This window comes from Lycium ferocissimum, chromosome 4 (genome assembly GCF_029784015.1).
Source record: "Lycium ferocissimum isolate CSIRO_LF1 chromosome 4, AGI_CSIRO_Lferr_CH_V1, whole genome shotgun sequence".
Taxonomy (NCBI): Eukaryota; Viridiplantae; Streptophyta; class Magnoliopsida; order Solanales; family Solanaceae; genus Lycium; species Lycium ferocissimum.
This window is the reverse complement of record NC_081345.1, coordinates 10,628,284-10,646,984: the sequence shown is the minus strand read 5'-3', so window position 1 is coordinate 10,646,984 and position 18,701 is coordinate 10,628,284. Positions and strand designations below refer to the sequence as shown.

Below are 18,701 nucleotides of genomic sequence, written 5' to 3'. Positions count from 1 at the left end.
TATCTTACCGTGTACAGACAGCTCTAGTGTTAAACATGGCATGTGAAAAGTTGACATTAAAAAGTTGTAAGAAAAATATTATTTTTTAAACGGACTAAAAAAAAAAGTAAAACAAAACTTTTTTTCTCCAACTTTAATAAACGCCTAAAAATGTATTTCCCCAAACTTTAGATGTTTGGGTGACAACAAAGAAGTATGGTTGATAAGTGAAACCACGAAACGCACTATTGTCGAAGATTGACAAAGCTCACACAGCATTTGTGTAAGTGGACAAGTTAAAATGAAACCTGCAACTTCCGATTCCACTCTTCAACATGCCAGTCTTGTCTTTACCTTCTTTTTTGGTTCTTTGTTTAATTAAGTAACTTCTTCTTTTTAGTATTTCATACTCTCTCCCTCCTAATTACTTCACCTTTTCCGACTTTTCCGAAAATGGGACATCATTACCATCACGTATTTGTGCAGGAAAAAAAAAAAAAAAAAAAGGAGCTCAACAGACCTACATTTAAAAAATATAAGAGTGGGCAAGGTTTGACCCATTAACTCCCTTTACCTCATCAAATGGAACCTTCAAGAAACAACTTCTCCTTTTGTTAATAACCAGAGCTTGTATAACTACTAAACAGGATTGAATTGAAGCTTTAGGAAAGATATTATATTAAAAACTTCCGAAGTCTTCCCGCAATTATACAAGAGGTTAATATATTTGTAATTCATAAGACGATCTTGAACTTGACTTTTAGCTAGCTAACTACTTTAGATTACACCATTAATCAAGAAGATGTAGGAATCCACTGATCACCCTGAATGAAATTTTGTACCGAGTATGAGCCAACATGTTCATCCGGTATTTGGCTACTCCATGGCACCCGTCCTGTTGCATTAGCTCCGGGACCCGTACTTCCAAATTCTCCATAGTAAAGAGTACTCAAAGCAAAATCGCCGCTCCAGGGCATCCATCCATCGGCACTAACAAGAGCTTCCAATGTACACTGTATAAAGACTGTCCTGGAATACTCCTTCCATGGCCTTCCGAAGTAATTTTTATGTACCTTAGGCTTGCTATAGTACAAGGTCATGTAATCTGCAGTTCCATTTATTAAACAGTTTTGGAAGACGAATCCAGTTGATTGCGCGGGATCTATTCTTCCATGAGCTGTAACAGCATTGTTCTCTCCCTTCTCGGGATTTAGTTGGCGAGGAGCAACAAGGATATCACAATCATGGAAGAAGGTAGCGGAGTTCCCAAAAATGAAGTCGACATTGCCTTGTATGCGGCATGACTTGTAGTATTGGCGCATAGAATGGGCGTAAAGGGTGTCTTGGTTGCCAAGAAATTCGCAATTCTCAATGACCGAAAGGTCACTATCGGATTGGAATGCTATAGCTTGGTGACTATCTGGACCTGCTGTATTTTGGATTGTGATGCCACTGGCCATGAATCCATCACCAAAAACTCCTGTGTTAGAAAAATGAACATCACAACTATAACAACTAGCAAATAGTAATGTAGCACAGCAGCTCAGAAAGCAACAAATGTTCTTTAGATTTTATCATTTCAATCCTTAAGTATTAAACACCAGGCTAGCGTGAACAACCTGATAGAGTAGTAACAAGGTGCTACAACACAGCAGTGGCGGAACCAGAAATTTTGGTAAGGTTGTTCAAATGTTGACGAGTATATAATTTTTTCCGATGAATGAGTGCAACGAAATTTTTTTAACATCATCACTGCACACCCGCCTAAAAATTTATGATCTATTTGATTTCGCAAGTTATTCTTGATAATTTCATTGCTAGAAAACTCTTACGGTGATTACAATATCAAATGACAACAACAACATACCCAGTGTACGTAATCTCACAAGTGGAGAACAACAAGGGGCATTCCGAGAATATTACAAAGCGAGAGGTAACGACTAATTAATTTTCTTTGGAAAAAAAAAAAGAAGAAAGAGAACAAAGTTGGATAATTAAAATGTTCACAGAAGCAATTAAAAAAGAAAAGAGAGCAAAATAAGTGGTAGCTAACTTGCCATTAGATCTCGTTGTCTTCTTTTTAACAATACGTCTTCTTCTATTCTAGGAAATAGGAAGGAAAGAAGAAAAACTAAAGGAGTTTTAACAAATGAGTCTAACGTAACTCCAAACCAACATAGGAATAAACCAAACATCAAATCATAACTCAAAGACAAATAAGCTTAGTCAGAACATGGAAGAAAATAAATGCAAATACAAATCAACCAAGTAACTTTAGACAATGTTTGTATGTTTTCTTTTAAAGAAAGAAGATCACTAGCACTTGACGTAAGCCTTAAACCGTGACTTTTAGGTAAAATTGAACACCCTTTACCTCTAAGCTATCTATCTCAATTATTTTAAGGGTGTTCAAAATTTAATTTATATCCCGCTAACTATAATATCTAATCCATATGCTAGTACCATTTTCCAGCCAAGGGTGTGCAGTTGACCACCCTTGGCCATGAGTGGCTCCGCCACTGCAACACAGCCTCATTTATCAACCATATATTTGAAAATAATGAATTTGGAAAAGGATCGGACGCATATTACTGCAATACTAGCAGTTTGACAAATTTATTGGACCACAGCTAGTGAGCTTTGAATACAGAATAGGTATTTGAAATGTATTAGTACTGCTTACGAGTCAATTCCCTAAATGGTCACTCAAGTATTGAGAATTGCCTTCTAATATCACTTTTGTTTCTTTAAGGACTCAAATATCATTCAACTATTATTTTTTTCCTTAAAAAATACTAAACACCACAAAAGCCTCATTCTCTCCTAGTTGACATGTCATGTCATATTAAAATTCTATTTTTTTAATAATAAACCTATTTACTTATATACATCATACCCATTTAACCTAATCCAATTCATGTCTTATACCCGATTTTAGATCAAAGAATCCAAAGACATAACTTTTTCCTTCATCCGGCTGCTAAATGCATCCATTAAAGTGTCACATGTGAATGTCCCAACTCCATTAAGATGATTAAACACTTATTATCCCAATCGGCTACTGAAAAAAGGATTTAAGTATTTCTTTCATCAACAGGGAATAAGAAAGAAAACCCAAAATAACGAAAGAAAAAGAGTTAATTAGTTCGTTTCAATTAATAGAATCAGCATAAAACATACTCCATAAGGGAAAAAATGAAATTAAAGCTAAGAGATTAATTACAGAAGAGGAATTGGTAATTGAACCGAGTTGCTCCAACTGTTAGATTTAAATGCTTTCTTTTGCGCTTTGTTTTGTTAAACAGTATATCTTTTATCTCTGTTTTTCTTATTTTATTTTCAATATCTTTTATTTTAGCTCTACATGGCATAAATTTAGGAATATATATTATAAAAATTACTGTTAATCATGTGTTTCTCAAGCGAAAAATGCTAACAAGTGTCCGAAGAAAATCATGGAAACAATAGGAGCGGGATGAAGGAAAAAGTTGCGTCTTTGGATTTTTTTTTTTTTTTTTTATTAACCGAGTCTAAACTTGGGTATAAGACATGGATTAAATTGGGTTTAAGTGGGTATGATAAATATGAATTAAATAGGTTTATTATTAAAAATAAGATTTTAATATGACATGACATGCCAATTAAGAGAGAATGAGACGTTTGTGGTGTTAAGTATTTTTTGAGGGAAATAACAATAGTTGAATGATATTTGAATCCTAAAAAAAATAAAAGTGATTTTAATAGTATTTTTTTCTCCAAGGAATATCCTACACCTACCTTTGATGGAAAAGAATAGACTACGAAGGTGATTGGATTGATTTTTTAAAAGTAACTTATAAGCTAAAAGTCATAAGTTAAGAATATTCAACTTTTGATTTTTGATTTATTTTTATACTTTTTAAATCTAAAAGTAAATGCTTAAAAATATTTTTTATTTTACCCAAACATCTCAAAAAGGAAAAAAGAGCTTAAAATCCAATAAGCAGTTAAAATAAGCCAATCCAAACAACCTCTACAAGCCACAAGAACAGCTCAATAGACAAAAATGAAAGAACAATATCCAGTAATTCACTTACCAACAGTTGCAGATTCATAAGTAGAAACACCCAACTGGCCAACATTCCTAGACCCGGTAATGACAGTTTTCCCAATGCCATCACCCAAAAACACCAAATTCCTCTTCTCCAACGGGACCCGAACTATCTCGTCATACAACCCGGCTTTGATCCATATCACGAACCGCCCCCTTACCTCATTTTCCGGGGCCGCATTCACTGCCCTCTGCACCGTCTCATAATCACAACTTCCACCAGCCTTGCACACTGTCACATTTGGTTTCAGCCATGTCTGTACCCCGCCCTTGAAGTCCGGCACAGTTGATCCACCAGCACCTTCCCAGAACCCATCCCGTTCTGTCTTGGGTCGGGTCCAGGACCCGGTTTTGTTCCCGAAATAGTCGTAATTCACCATCATCCCTAGTGCATTGCTGCTATACCCGATCAAAGAGTTGAGAAACGCCATCGTTTCATTTACCTGAGATCAGAGGCGGATTCAAGATTTAGGACTCGTTTAGCCATGAGATTATAAATTTTATTTAAAAATCAACGTTTGGCCATCAAAATTTCAAATTTGAAAAACTCTTAAAACTCTATTTTCACTTTTTTCATTTTTTCACTTTCAAAACATTCAAACAACCAAATATTCTTTACAAAAAAACTGTAATCAAACACAAATCTATCTTCAACTCCAAATTCAAAAAATTCTAAATAAAGTGATAATATTTTGGTTTCGATGGCCAAGCTCTGCTTAAACTCCATGAGTTCAGTTGTTTTTCATGAACCCATTATATTTTAAAAGTCAGAGGTTCATAATTACTATTGATTTAATACAATTTTAGTGAATTTTTACACATAAACTTATCTTTACGCATCAAAAATACTGAATTCACATTATTCCAGTACCGTAATGGTGGGCCCTACCTGAGACGTCCCGTTTACATACTTCAAAGCGGACCAGCAATCATATTGGTACACCATGGCAGCACTCATCCAGGCACGAGCATCTTTTATGATCTTGCCGCCACGTGGCAAGGCCTGAGCCGTGAGATTCAGCCTGTATTCTGAATACCCGAGCACCTCAATACAGTCTTTTGCTGCATTAGTACGGTTTAGATTCCCTGTGGAAGCGTCCATGATATTCTTCACCATTGACTGAGCTTCCTTAAGTTTCTCAAAAGAGACCCCTAAAGCTGATTGGATGATTTGGGGTATCGTTAGTTTGGATGGCAAGTGTTGTACTAATATAGCCTCACATGATGATGGATCACGTGAGGCCTTGCAAGCTTCTTGAATTTCAAACGGAGGAGCTTTCGGGGAAATGGGTGAATGGTGGTTGCGGGAGGAGGCAGACATTAACAAGAGGAGAAAGAATGTGAGGAGTATTAGAGGGGAATTGGACTCCATCAAAATGAGGACAAATTTCAATTTACAAAATGGTTTCGTTTGGACAATGTGAGCTGAAAGGTTGGGGTTTTTATAGGGTTTTCTGTTTTCTATAAATGTGAGTAAACTTCGGAGTGAAAGAAGCTGTACGAAATATTGAATTATTATGGACAAGGGATGGAGTAACTACAAATATGATGACGGGGTTTATAAGCTGTTTGATCAAATTTTTAAAATTAACTTAATTTAAAAAAAAAATTAAAAATACTTTTTTAAAAGTACTTTTTGTGAAAAAAATTGTTTGGCCAATTAAATTTAAAAAATACTTTTGAGCAGTAATTAGCGTTTGATAAAACATTTAAAAAGTATTTTTAAATGTATTTTTTTTCAAAGTACTTTTTAAAAAAGTGTTTTGGGGGAAAGTTACATTTTTTAGCTTTTTAAAAACTGCATCTGCTATTCTCCAGAGAGTACTTATTTTCTCCCAAAAATTTGGCCAAACACCTTATTTTTTTGGAGAAAAATAAGCTTGTCCAAACAGGCTATTAGTGAGTGTGGAAGCTGGTTTCACGGGTTTACTAAGAGAGAACTTTTCTATATCTCTGTTTAGAGGATACTGTTTAGTGTGTACCAATTATGTGGCATTGCAATTTGATAATGCAAAATTTTAAAATAAAAAAAATTATAATTTAAATCAGTCATAAATATTTATTGTGACTATAAATGATTTCAGTAAGGTAATATAAGAAGTTTAAAATTGAATATGACATTATATCTTTTTAAAACCGATTAAAAAATGTACTCTCTCTGTTTCAATTTATGTGAACCCATTTCCTTATTAATCCATGCCTAAAAGAATGATCTCTTTCTATATTTGGAAACAATTTACCTTTATGCAATGATTTATAACCACACAAAATATATGTGACTCATTTACACTATAAGTTTAAAAGTCTTCTCTATTTTTTTAAACTGTATGCCCAATCAAATGGGTTTACATAAATTGAAACGGAGGGAGTATATACAAATAATTTAATACAAAGAGAGTAACTGATAAGGCCATCTAACTAAAGACGAAGCACGCAAGTTTTCTGCCTTTTAATCTCAATTGTTTTGGAATAACTTTCCCTTTTTAACTAATTAATTAGTTGTTTTAAGATAAAAAGATATTTCCTTTTTTGTTTGACTAAATACACAATCTACCTCGGAATTTAAGACTAATTTTATAAGCACTTACTTTCAATAATGACAAGAAGTAAATAGATCACAGGGTGAATATTTTCTTGCAGATGAAAAAGAGGCATTAACAATCAAGCAGCAAAAGAGGAGTCACACAAAGAAAGTCGAGCTTCAATCAAAAAACAACACAGAAGACAATAGAAATCAATTTGAGAAATTGAGGGAAATACCAATAAATAAAACATCGTCAGAGAAAAGGGGAATATTACAGTTGTTGTCAAGATATTGCCCAAAGATGGAAAGCAACAAAGACTCTTAATTAAGGGAAACAAGACTCAAGACAAGACTAAAGCAATCATGACTGTCAATCAGAATCACAATTCAAGGAAGAAAAACCGAAGAAGATTGAATCAAGCTTTAGCTTTATTCTTGGAACGAAAAAGGTCATATTTTTTCACTCGCGCATAGTCTAGGGGCATATTGGCACAGTGAAGTTCTTGAACTGCATTTTGAAACTAAAATAAATACTCCTTCCATCTCATAATAAGTGTAATTTTAGTAAAAAAAAACACGCATATTAAGAAACCAATGATGAAGTGTAAAATTTACTAAATTACTCTTATGTAAACAAAATATTTTTTCCTCTTGATGATTAAAGCATGCACAAGTAGATCATCTTTTGACATTTGAAATCCAACTATCATCATTTAAAGTACTACTACTTATTTTGCTTCTTACTAATCCTATTTTCCATAGGCCAAAACTTTTATTTTCACGTGAAAACTAAAATTTGACATTGTGAATCCAACTTTTGGCCTTGAATAACGAAACTTGTCATTTTTTTATCCAAAGACAAAGATGGAAAAAACTAGTCAATATATGCATTTGTATCCTAAGGTGACACTTATTATGGGACAAATTTTTTTGAGCTAAGGTGATACTTATTATGGGACGGAGGAGTAATTACATGGAACTAAATTACATAGTGTCATTGCATTCCAAACCATCAAAAACATTTACAATTACAATCCATCCAACCATTATAGTGCATCTAAATTATACATCTAAAACAACCAAATGCAATTACATCCATCATTCCAAGGTCTTCCCACATAACATGTAACTAACCACAAACCCTACAAAGCAACCCAATAACATAAGAAATATGTTTTCTCTCATATTTCCAAGCCTTCCATCATTATCAATAGATGAAGAAGTCTGAAACTTAGCTACTAATTCATTTAAATTTATGTTTTCAAGCTCAAGAGTGTTTACATTCCTTAAAAGATTGGTTTTACTAAGACGAGCATCATTTTTCCTTTTTAATTTGTTGATGACAACAATCGCTCTTGGTAGAAATTCATCGTCTTCTGATTCCTAGTATCCACACGTTATTTTTTGAAACAAAACATAAACATGACAACAAAAATCGGTTACAAATCCATCAACATCTACGATCCAAATCTGCTGGAAAAAATCACAAGGAAAAAGAGAAAACTTACAACAGCCTTATGACACCTGACAAATGTCTCTTAGGATTCAATGCAGTCCATGATGTCAACTGGAAGCAGCAACTCCATATCCACAGTTCTTACTATGGCTATTTGGAGAACTCAAGCATTCTGACATTTCACAAGAAAATGAAAGAAATAAGAGAGAGAAGTGGCTGAAAATCAAACAAGAGAGCTAACCTATTTCAGAATTTACTCAATCTAACGAGAAGAGTCTACTCTTTGGAACAATATGCAATTCAAGAACTTTACTGGGCCAGATATGCCCCCAGACTACGCGCGAGTGAACAAATATGGCCTTCGAAAGTTGACATTTACCTAAGGGCACGAATGGAGGACGGACAAATCCGCTCAATTTCACATAGTTCAGGGGCATATTCAGAGATTTTCATTCTTGGCATCAAAATCCTTGGATTGCCATCTCTATCCAAGCAAGCCAATGTACATCAAGATCTCCACAGCGTTCGAATCAAGCAATATATAATTAAGGCAAAGGAAGAAGTATGATATACAATTGTCTAGACGTATGCAAGCTCTTTGTTCTTATAACACCTCGTACCTCCTAATTAAGTTACGTTCATGATTCGAGACTTAGAAATCAAGACGGGAGGTGTTGGAATTGAGAATTGGCCTTAAATCGTTAAAATGACGTTCTACGTCATTTGTACAGGCCATACATTTATGTACGGGCCGTACTTTTAGGGCGTACATTGAAAGGGAGAAAACAGAACCAGTGGAATTTGACATTCCAGGTACGGGCAAATTATACGGCCCGTGCTTCAAAGTACTCGATTGCAAAGAACAAACCTTGTCTAACCAGAAATCAAGTACATTTGTCATCTTTTTTAACTGAGAAATCACTAAAAGCAAGTGACATAAAGTTAGAAACTCGATGGATAATAGGCATGTTTTTCTACCTTGCTACACTTAATTACCATGCTTTTGCCTACGGCAAAGTTCGGAATTGTGATGTGTGTGCCTTACCGTTAGATCAAAATTTTGGGGTTTCTTTTGTGTCTCATTACAAATTATATGAATTTTGCGAAATAAGTTTAAGGCTCTTTTGATATATTTTTGCTTTAGGCCACCAACATCATTGAGCCGCCCCTGTGCTTGAGGTGTTAGTCTTGGTTGTGTCATAATGCAACATGGCAAGGTAATCTCTTATGCCTCGAGGAAAATTAAGAATCATGAGAAGAATTATCTGACCCATGATACAAAATTAGTGACCATAGTTTTTGCTTTGAAAATTTAAAATTATTATTTATACGGTGTTCATGTTGATATATTCACAGATCACAGAAGCCTCCAATACATCTTCAAGTAAACAGAATTGGACCTAAGGAAAAGAAGATGTCTCGAGTTGCTCAAGGACTAAGACATCGATATTCTTTGTCACCTCGCGAATGTCGTGGCCGATGCTAACAGCCTATGGGGAAGTTAGGATTACTTGGAAGAAGACAGAATGGCAATGGAAAAGGAGGTTCACTGATTAGCAAGTCTAGGAGTTCGATTCATAGACTCTGAGGAAGAAAATGTCGTTGTTCTAAACAGGACTGAGTCGTATTGGTAATAGAAGTAAAAGAGAGGAAGTATGATGATGCCTTCTTAGTATAGTTGAAGGAGCAAATTTACAAGTAGAAGATCAAAACTTTTGCATTTGGGGAAAATGATGATACGTGAGATGCCAAAATCGGTTGTATGTTCTCGATGTTGATGGCTCCGAGGGAGGATTAAGGCTGAGGCACATAGTTGGAGATACTCTGTTCATTTAGGTTCCACAAAGATGTATCACAACCTCAAGAAAATATATTGGTGACGTGAAATGACGAGAAATGTATTCGACTTTGTGGCTAGGTGCCCAAATTGCCAGTAAGTTAAGGCCGAACACCAAAAGCCCGATTTTAACGACCCGTTTGGTCGTTATTGTATTTCTGACCCTTTTAACCCTTTCCCGAGCTTGGTTAGCTCCCTTTTGACCCTAGGAGACTATTGACACGCTTCCCAATATGTTTAGATTTGGTTCGAGTGACTTTTTGTGAAGTTTGAGCTTAAAGCGAAAAAAAAGAGTGGACTCAAAGTTGACTTTTTAGGTAAACGGACCTTTTTCGAAATTTCAATTCCGAGAGGTCCTGATGGTCATTTAGAACTTGTGTGTATACCTGGCTCGGCTCCTAATGTACTCGGATGCATTTTAGGACTTGGGTTGGGAAGTAGGAATTAAGGTATCAGGGGTTGACTCGATCAACAAGACCTCCGTTGGAAATTTTGAGGCCACGAGCGCATTCGTAGCGTGTTTTTATGTGTGTTTATGTATGTGATTTGTGAGCAGGTGGCCTCGAGAATTAGTCGAAAATTCGAGAAGAAGTGTGAAGCTTGGGAAAGTTATGTCTGGTGCCCGCTAACGCGGCACCAGCAACGCGGCAGCGGTACCACTATAGCGGTCACCCTACCGTTGAAACGGCCCATGCCCTCTAGGCATGACCGCTGTAGCGGTCAAGGGACCGTTGGGGCGGTGACGCTGAAGCGGTCTGAGTGACTGCGGAAGCGGTGATCAGGAAGTGACTGGGGTATTTAAATGCTATAAAACCCCAAGTTTTTTCATTCATTGTTATTCCGAAAGTGGTTCATATTGGAAGCATTTCTAGAGGATTCTTAGAGGAGATTCTTGATGGTAAGTCCTCCTAACCTTCTTGCTAATTCATTATTCCTAATCATCTTAGAAATCCTTTTTCTTATTAGTTCATTAGTAATGGAAGATTAAAAGTGGGTTTTGATGGATTTTCTATCTAGACTTATTAATGATGAAATTGATTGGGCTTATGCTAAATTATGTTGTATCTAAGGTTATTAATCATATATCTTCCATTATTAGTATTGGATTCTTGAATCCAATAGTTAGGGTTTATACCCAAAATTGAGGGTTTTATTTGAAATTAAAAATTAGGCGAATCCTTGAGTCATTTTAGCAATTAGTTGTTGGGCTTTGATCACCTAGTGCTTAATTTAATGTTTTACTCCCGAATTTCTCATTTTGACCTTGCGGGCCTAATTTCGCAAATTCTAGAGTTGGTTTTTGACCCAATTTGAATGATAGCAATATAGGTATCGATCTTCATAATTTTTAATCTAGATTTTGAATATGCCTAGACTTTCTTGATCTTGAGGCTCAGCAGAAAGGGCAAGGCTAAGGAGTGATTGTTGGTGTTATTGTTGTTCGGTCATCCAGGTAGGCTATGGCTTACCCTTGGTGAGACTTCGTATAGCGAAGCATATATTTAGATTATATTGTCGGAGAAAGCATGTAAACCTTCGGGTATGAAATTAGGTTGGATATTGCCTTAGGTTGGGCCCTGTTATGTGATTGGGGCTAGCCACCCCGTCGTGTTGTGACTTGATTATTTTATTGTATTGGTTGGATGCCACATGTTGTTAGTAGATATTGGAAATTGTTGTTCCATCTTGATTGTGATATTGTAGTATCTTACGGGTGGATGTTGATATGAGGATAGAGTTCTTTATGACTTGTGTAGTCTCTCATGATATTGTTGGCGTACCCGTGTTGGTACTTGTGACACTGATATGTTATTGGCGTACCATATTGGTACTTGTGATATTGATATGTTGTTAGCGTACCCATATTGGTACTTGTGATATTGACCTGATTCTTGGTGCTGGCACATGCATTGCACACACTCTCATGATATCTTTGTTGATACATTATTGGTACTTAATGAAACACTATGATGATCTGGGCTTGATTTTTAAATGAGAATGATGTGAGAGTTCGATATCCGATGTTAGTACCGAAATAGTGGATTGAGTGAGTGCATGGACTCCGCGGGTCCCCCAGGGTGATGCGAGTGAGAACCTCCCGTGGGCAAAGATCCGGGGTCTTGTTTGTCTGTTAGGCAAAGATCCGGGAAGAGTGGCACTTAGACTTTGCGAGTCACCTTGGGTTGTGCTACCGACACGTCGATATTTCCGTCCGGAGTACATATGTACACAACATTGCATTGCATATACATTTCATACATTATTGCATTGCATTGCACTTGACTTCTGTTGTGATATTCTTGTGATGTACTTGTGATGTATGGATTCAGACCGAGTATTTGAGACTTGGCACATTTGGGGTTTGGATGCTTTAACTTAGGCCATGACGTGTACTTAGTTCTGGCTTGTGTTTGACTTATACCAGTTGATTTATCCGCCTATCTTACTTTATTGTCTGAATTATGTTAGCTATACTTGGTCGGCCGATGATACCTACCAGTACTGCTGTTTTGTACTGACCTACGCTTGCTGCATTCTTTATGGATGCAGAGTATTAGACAAGTTCCATTCTTTCCCCTCGTGGTTGATTGGCGAGGCTGCTGTAGAGTCATTCCAGGGTGAGCACGATGACGATCGGCCCCGAATGTTCTTTCCTTTACTTACTTGTCTTACTCTTACTTCGATATGAAACTTTATCATCTCTCATACTTGCAGTATTTAGTTAGTGCTCCTGTATGAATTTGTTACACCTCGAAAAATTTCATATCGTTATGCGGTAGATAGACTAACGTAGGGTAAGATGTATATGAGGTCCCTACAAGTAAGAAGGGGTACTTAACGATTCTAATTAAGATTCCAAAGACATTTGAGGCAAAAGAAGAAAGTTCGTTGAGGAAGGCAAAGTATAAGTCGTGTTTTGGAAAGGCTTTGCAAAGTACCGAGCTAATGTCGATTTAAAAATGTATTGAGAAAGAGTTATAATGCCCCTTAGATTGTTAATGAAGTGTTAAACAAGTGCTAAGAAGGTTCCATAAGGCTTAGAGATCAAGCGGAACGACGAGAACAAGTTCGGGAGGAAAGTGAGTTGTACGACCCATTATACGGTCCGTATAATGGTCCGTATAATAGTCACAGTGAAGGGTCATCGCTGGATGACTTATACGGTCACTTATACGGACCGTATAAAATTATACGGAAGGTCCGTATAATTCTTGACGGGCAGCTTTGTACTTTTTATAAATATAATTCCCTAGTTCATATTTTTAATTTGCCATCTTCTCCAAACACTATACCAACACATATTCAAGAGAGATCAAAGATCAAAAGCCAAAAATTAGTGGAATCAAGTGCAAGGATGCTAACTAGGGTTAAGGGAAGCCAAGAATCTCTTTAGTGTTGAAGTTGGGTTTTCTCCAAGTGAAGTATTTTCATCCAAAGCCCATTCCTACATAATCAAAGGTGAGTTTTGTATTCATTTTATGCTAATAAGAGTATTGAATGGTTGAATGACTTGGATTGAGGAAGAAGGTAGAATATGGAGTTCAAATATGGAAATAGTGGTATTTTTGAATAGTGACTTGACTTGAATGATAGTTCTTGACATGTTATGGATATGATATTATTATGAATGATATTAAAAATGTTGAAGAAGCATTATATGTGAATAAATACGACGTTGGCTGGTAACTATGGTTATGGATGACTTGAAAAGGGAATTTTGAGAGTTGAATCATGCCTAGCTTAACAAAGTTTATTGATTATGATATTATGGATTTTGTTATTGATGTTTAGGAGCTGTTATATTATATGGAGAAAGTTGTAGAAACAAAAGAAGTGCTGCCCAATTTTCGTTAGCCATTAGTCTCTTTAGCTTGGCTTCAAGCATGTTTTTAACAATCTAATCCTCTTGAATGTAGAGTTGTGAGCTTTGAAGGAGAGTGCTTAGTCAGTAAGGAGACGTAAAGGTATGTAAGGCTAGTCCCCTTTCCTTCAAAGGCATGACTCTTATATTATGATTCCTTTCTATGTTTCCATGACTTTCTTACATCCCAAAAGAGGAAAGTTAAGGTTCTTAAGGGCTTCTTATGAGATAGAGATGAGATATGTTCCATGATCATGATGATGATAATGATACTATGATGAGCTCGATATTCTTATCTTTATGATTTCATTGATGTTGCTTCTTGTTGTTAGTCTCACCTCATGTTACTAGTTCCTTCAAAGTGAGACATGACGATCATGACTATTCCATAACATAATCGGAGGCTACCGACCTTACGTCACTCCGACAAAGTTATAGCTTTTCTTGAGCTCTCATGCATGCATTATGTTATGTACACATATGATTACACCGCGCCTATATGCGGGCGGTCACCACTACGAGCGGGCGTAGTGGGCAGCTATGATGATGAGTACACCATGTCCATATGGCATGGGCAGACACCACTAGTGGGCGGCTTGAGATGTTTACCCCGGACGCGGGCTAATGATGATCACACCATACCTACATGGACGGGAAGTTTTTATATATATATATATATATATATATATATATATATATATATATACATGATATGATGTTGCTTATTATGAAAGTTAGCATGCATGATTCCTCCTTAAAAGGCAATCAGTACAGGTTATCTCTTCGCCTCATGTTCTCTTACTTCTTTATTATGTTGGCATGCATGCCTTACATACTCAGTACATTGTTCGTACTGACGTCCTTTCTTTTATGGACGCTGTGTTCATCCCATCCCTAGGATTTCAGTACTTCAGTTAGAGGCTCGTAGATACTTATATGTGGGTTGTAGATGTTATGGTACTTTTTCAGTGTATATTTTGTACATCATTTTTGTGGCCTCGTGGGCTTATGCATATATACATATTTTGGGAGATATTTGGAGATGGTTTCGTGATAAGTCTTGTATTGAGGTTGATGCATGTCCGGGGTGAGTATGATGGACAGCATGATGAGTGGTGCTCGGTAGTCAGCTCCGGGTGCCCGTCATGGCCCACTGGTAGGGTCGTGACAAAATCAGACCAGATCTATGGGGTTGTATTTAGCATTTTCGCACTTTATCTTATATGGTTGATTTGAGACTTATTCTATATTTATTTCGTCCACCTTTACTTGAATTGGTCGTGTTGGGATAAGGGTTCGTCTATCGCGGCGGGAATGATAGGTGCCCACACTGCCTAGTAAAATGGGTCGTAACAAGTTGGTATCAGAGCCCTAGGTTACCCCGTCTATAATATAATAGCGTGTCTAGTAGAGTCTTGTGGATCGGTACGATGAGCTTCGTACTTATCTGCGAGAGGCTATAAGACATTTACGAAACTTCAAATTCTTTCATTATTTCGTGCGACTTTATTCAAATTGGTATCTAGTCGATTCCAATTGGTATTTGAACCCTCTTATCTTGATCTTCGTCAGAAGATGAACATCCGTCCTTAAATTGTTACGCGAACGGTCGGTCTATGATGTGTTGTGGAATGGTACGAGACGTGTTATCTTGATTTGGATGCGGGATTCAATTCAATCACTAGTTATGGCCTGAGGTTTAGATTGTATGGAGTCGCAACTAGACTCGGTTGTTGTATGGAGTCGCGATTAAACTCGTTTATTGTGGAAGTTCATGAGGAATTAGAAGATAGATCAGAGGGGTACAGGGTCTCCATGTTTCAGCATTGGGTGCTCGAAGGTGACAAAGTGCATTTATGGCTTCACTATAGTGGGTTGCTCGATGATATGATCGGTTTGACTTTAGCTTCGTCAAGGCTTTGTGATGGTGCGCGTGACACTAGAGAACCAATGGCGGGTCAAAGATTCAGCAACGGTAGAGTATTAGACTTCGGTACATGAGAACAAGTGTAAGTTCAGTGATGACATCGAATGTGGGAAACGTATTGTGATCGCGTGTAATAAAGAAAGAAAGTTGACAATAAGGACATGAAAGAAGACTTTGGTGGAAAGCGCGTAGCAAAGTAAGGCTCATAGAATATCTTGGACACGAGGACTTTCGAGAGATTGGGAAGGGAAAAACTAGTATCTGACATTGTTGTCAGGACGAGTTGCGGCAGGTGCTAAGGTTATTCTTGATGTAAGATAGTTGATGTTAAAGGACTACTCGGTTATTAAGTGAAGCTATGGGCACATTATTTGATCGGTAAATTTGATTGGGTTATAGGCTTTGAGGAGCGAGTAAACGACTAATGAAAATGATTTCAAATATGGATGTATGCGATAAATTAATGACTTGAGGAGTTACGAGGTGTTCACTTAGATGGAAGGAGAAGCATTGATTTTGTTTTATGGTTTGTTGGGCTTAAATGGTGATTAGTTTAGAGGATCAAGTGGATTTGAGCGTTTGTTAGTGGATAGTGATAAAGTGATTTAAATGAAATACGAGAATTTAAGAATTTCAATGAGACACCTTGCTATCGGATTCAAGGGATTAAGGTTCGTAAGACTTGAGGTGAGATAATATGGGTACTTGAGCCGTGTTGGATTGCAGGAACATTATATCATGATGTACAGTAAGGGGTGTGACCGATGAGGCTGATAGGTGTCTACGAGGTTAAGGGCAGAAAGGAAATCGTTGAAGCAAGAGTTAGAAATGTGAGAGTTTGGTTGCAGTGTACAGTGTATAGTGGGCTTAAGAGTTTATGGATGGGTTGTGTGTTCGGTTATGTCAACTAATAGATATTATTCATTGACTAAGGTTGGGAACCTTGTATTCATTGTGTTATTGGCTAGATCCCTCTACTAGTGTTTTATTACTCGGCTTGGGTGATTGCAGAAAAAAGGATAGTCATGCAAGTGGTTAGAGGTATTCAGATTCGATAATTGAGGTAAGAGGTGATTCTTCAAAGACTAGTAACGTTAAGGATTTGAGTAGGGGATTATTAAACATGGGTACTTGAAATGATAGAATAGACGATGATGGGTTAACTGAGTTAAGTTAAGTATACATTTCGAAAATTCGTTATGGCAATTCAGGCAAGGATGTTTCAGTGAGATACATGAGGATATTAGTGAGACTGGTTGTGCAGTACGCTGGATTTAAAGTGGTGGCCTACTATTACCTTCAGATGTGATTCAATCAGCATACTAAACTTACGTTTATGTGATAGACTACTGAGTGGGTTCGAGTAATGGTCAAACGATGGCGGTATAAGTAAATGGCGATAGAGATTGAGGAATGAAAGAGTCAAGAAAAGGTATAATTGATCGAAAGTCGGCAAGAATGAGGACATCTTGGGATTACTTGAGTCTATTTAGATTGTGGCATTGTTGTCTTGCATATTCAGATGAGGTGTGATAATTGTGTGAGCTCAAAGAAGGAAGTCTATAGATGGACGAAGTGAAATGAGGAAAATTTCGTAAGATTCGCAATCGGCAGCTAGTAATAAGCATATTTAGTGAACCGATATGTTGAGATTTGTAAGAAGTGGCGCGGTGGTACACCGTTGGAAAAGTTCGTAACATTCTACAGTGAATGAGTCAGTGTGCTTTAAGAGAAGGGATTGTGGAATACCTATTATGTGATGCTGGAGTATATTTTCGAGGTGAGACCTTACTCGTGGTAATGCAATTTGATTGCAAGTAATATTGACTGGACAGCTTGGGTAAGAGCTTTTGGTTATTAAGGACTTGGGCATAATTGCGTGAGATTTCAAGCGGCTTGGATACTTTCAAAGAATTTACGAGCATATCAAGGTGGTACTACGAGAGGTTTTATGGTTATATAATTACTATATGAGGCTTCAGGTTTTGCGTCGAAAGGTTCGGGTTTGTATCGGATTTACTTATCGGTAAAGGTTGAGAAGCATGAAGTTTGAAATCGTAGGGTATAGTTCTTCGGTACTAAGTTGATAACTTGGATAGAACTCAACTTGTGGAGTCAAAAATGATAGATAGGAATTGTTATGTGTGATATGACGGTGATTGGTTTCGGGAATTCGGATTCAGTTCAAACGACTAATTGGTGATATTCAAGAGTTGTGCATTCATTCAGGGTCAGCATGGTTCGAGTTAAGCTTAATGGTCTATGGTTATATTTCCAGGAAGATATTTAAAGATTCAATACGTTTCGGCTCAGAATTGGGGTATGACAGATTTATCGCGCTTAGTCAAGGCTTCCTAGTGAATTTGATGATATTTTCTGAAACGTGCTTACTTAGATAGAATAATGGATTGCAGTGAGCTTGGTACAGATTTGAGGAGGATTTGTTGTGCGAAAGGTCTCTATAGTGATTAGTTGTTTGCACGATGAAATATTCAGTGGTATGGTTCCTATATTGTGATTTGAAGGTTTAAGGAGATTCGGACTGGCCAAGTTGGCTGCCGATAAGATCAGTTTTTGATAGAATTGCACAGAGATCGCAGATAAATCAAGGATTATTTCTGGCAAGAGTAAGTTATGGGTTCAGAATTTTGGTATGTGTGTTCTTATGTTTCTACGGAATGACGGTACGAGAAAAGACTCTAGTAAGTGCAAAGGAAAGGTTAGCGGAATCAGAGTATTTCATCGGTTCAGAATGGGTTATGGTTGTGACCATGTTCTAGAGGATTGCATCAGTTTGGGAAGTAGTTGTGGAGCTTTTTGTTGTGTTTAGAGTTGCGGTTTTATCAAATCGAAGAATTCGAGTAAAGCGATTCATTTATTCGAGGATCAGTTGCGAGGGAAATCCGAATATGGAGATATGAGAATTGGAACTTGAGCTAAGTGTGGAGAGTTGTGACTGGTAAGTGAGCCGAGGTGCTTGGGCCTATTTGAGACAACTCGTTGTTGGATCCTTGTTCTATGAGTTA

The 18,701-nt window shown here is 37.0% G+C and overlaps 1 protein-coding gene across 1 annotated transcript; it reads right to left on the bottom strand.

The window, feature by feature from the left end:
- Window positions 1-628: 628 nt before the first annotated feature.
- On the bottom strand, window positions 629-5,560 carry LOC132051540 (probable pectinesterase/pectinesterase inhibitor 51). Its single transcript, XM_059442676.1, has 3 exons — window positions 4,959-5,560; window positions 4,056-4,512; window positions 629-1,459 (listed from the first exon to the last, which is right to left on the bottom strand). The coding sequence occupies exons 1-3, from the start codon at window positions 5,439-5,441 to the stop codon at window positions 774-776; spliced, it is 1,626 nt and encodes a 541-aa protein (XP_059298659.1). The 5' UTR covers window positions 5,442-5,560; the 3' UTR covers window positions 629-773.
- Between the last annotated feature and the right edge of the window lie 13,141 nt (window positions 5,561-18,701).

Excerpts from the sequence above, each read along its gene's own strand:
- LOC132051540 (XM_059442676.1), bottom strand. The coding sequence starts at position 5,441 with ATGGAGTCCAATTCCCCTCTAATACTCCTCACATTCTTTCTCCTCTTG. Across the intron at positions 4,513-4,958 it reads ATGTAAACGGGACGTCTCAG|GTAAATGAAACGATGGCGTT; the intron begins GTAGGGCCCACC and ends CTCTGATCTCAG. Across the intron at positions 1,460-4,055 it reads TTATGAATCTGCAACTGTTG|GAGTTTTTGGTGATGGATTC; the intron begins GTAAGTGAATTA and ends TTTCTAACACAG.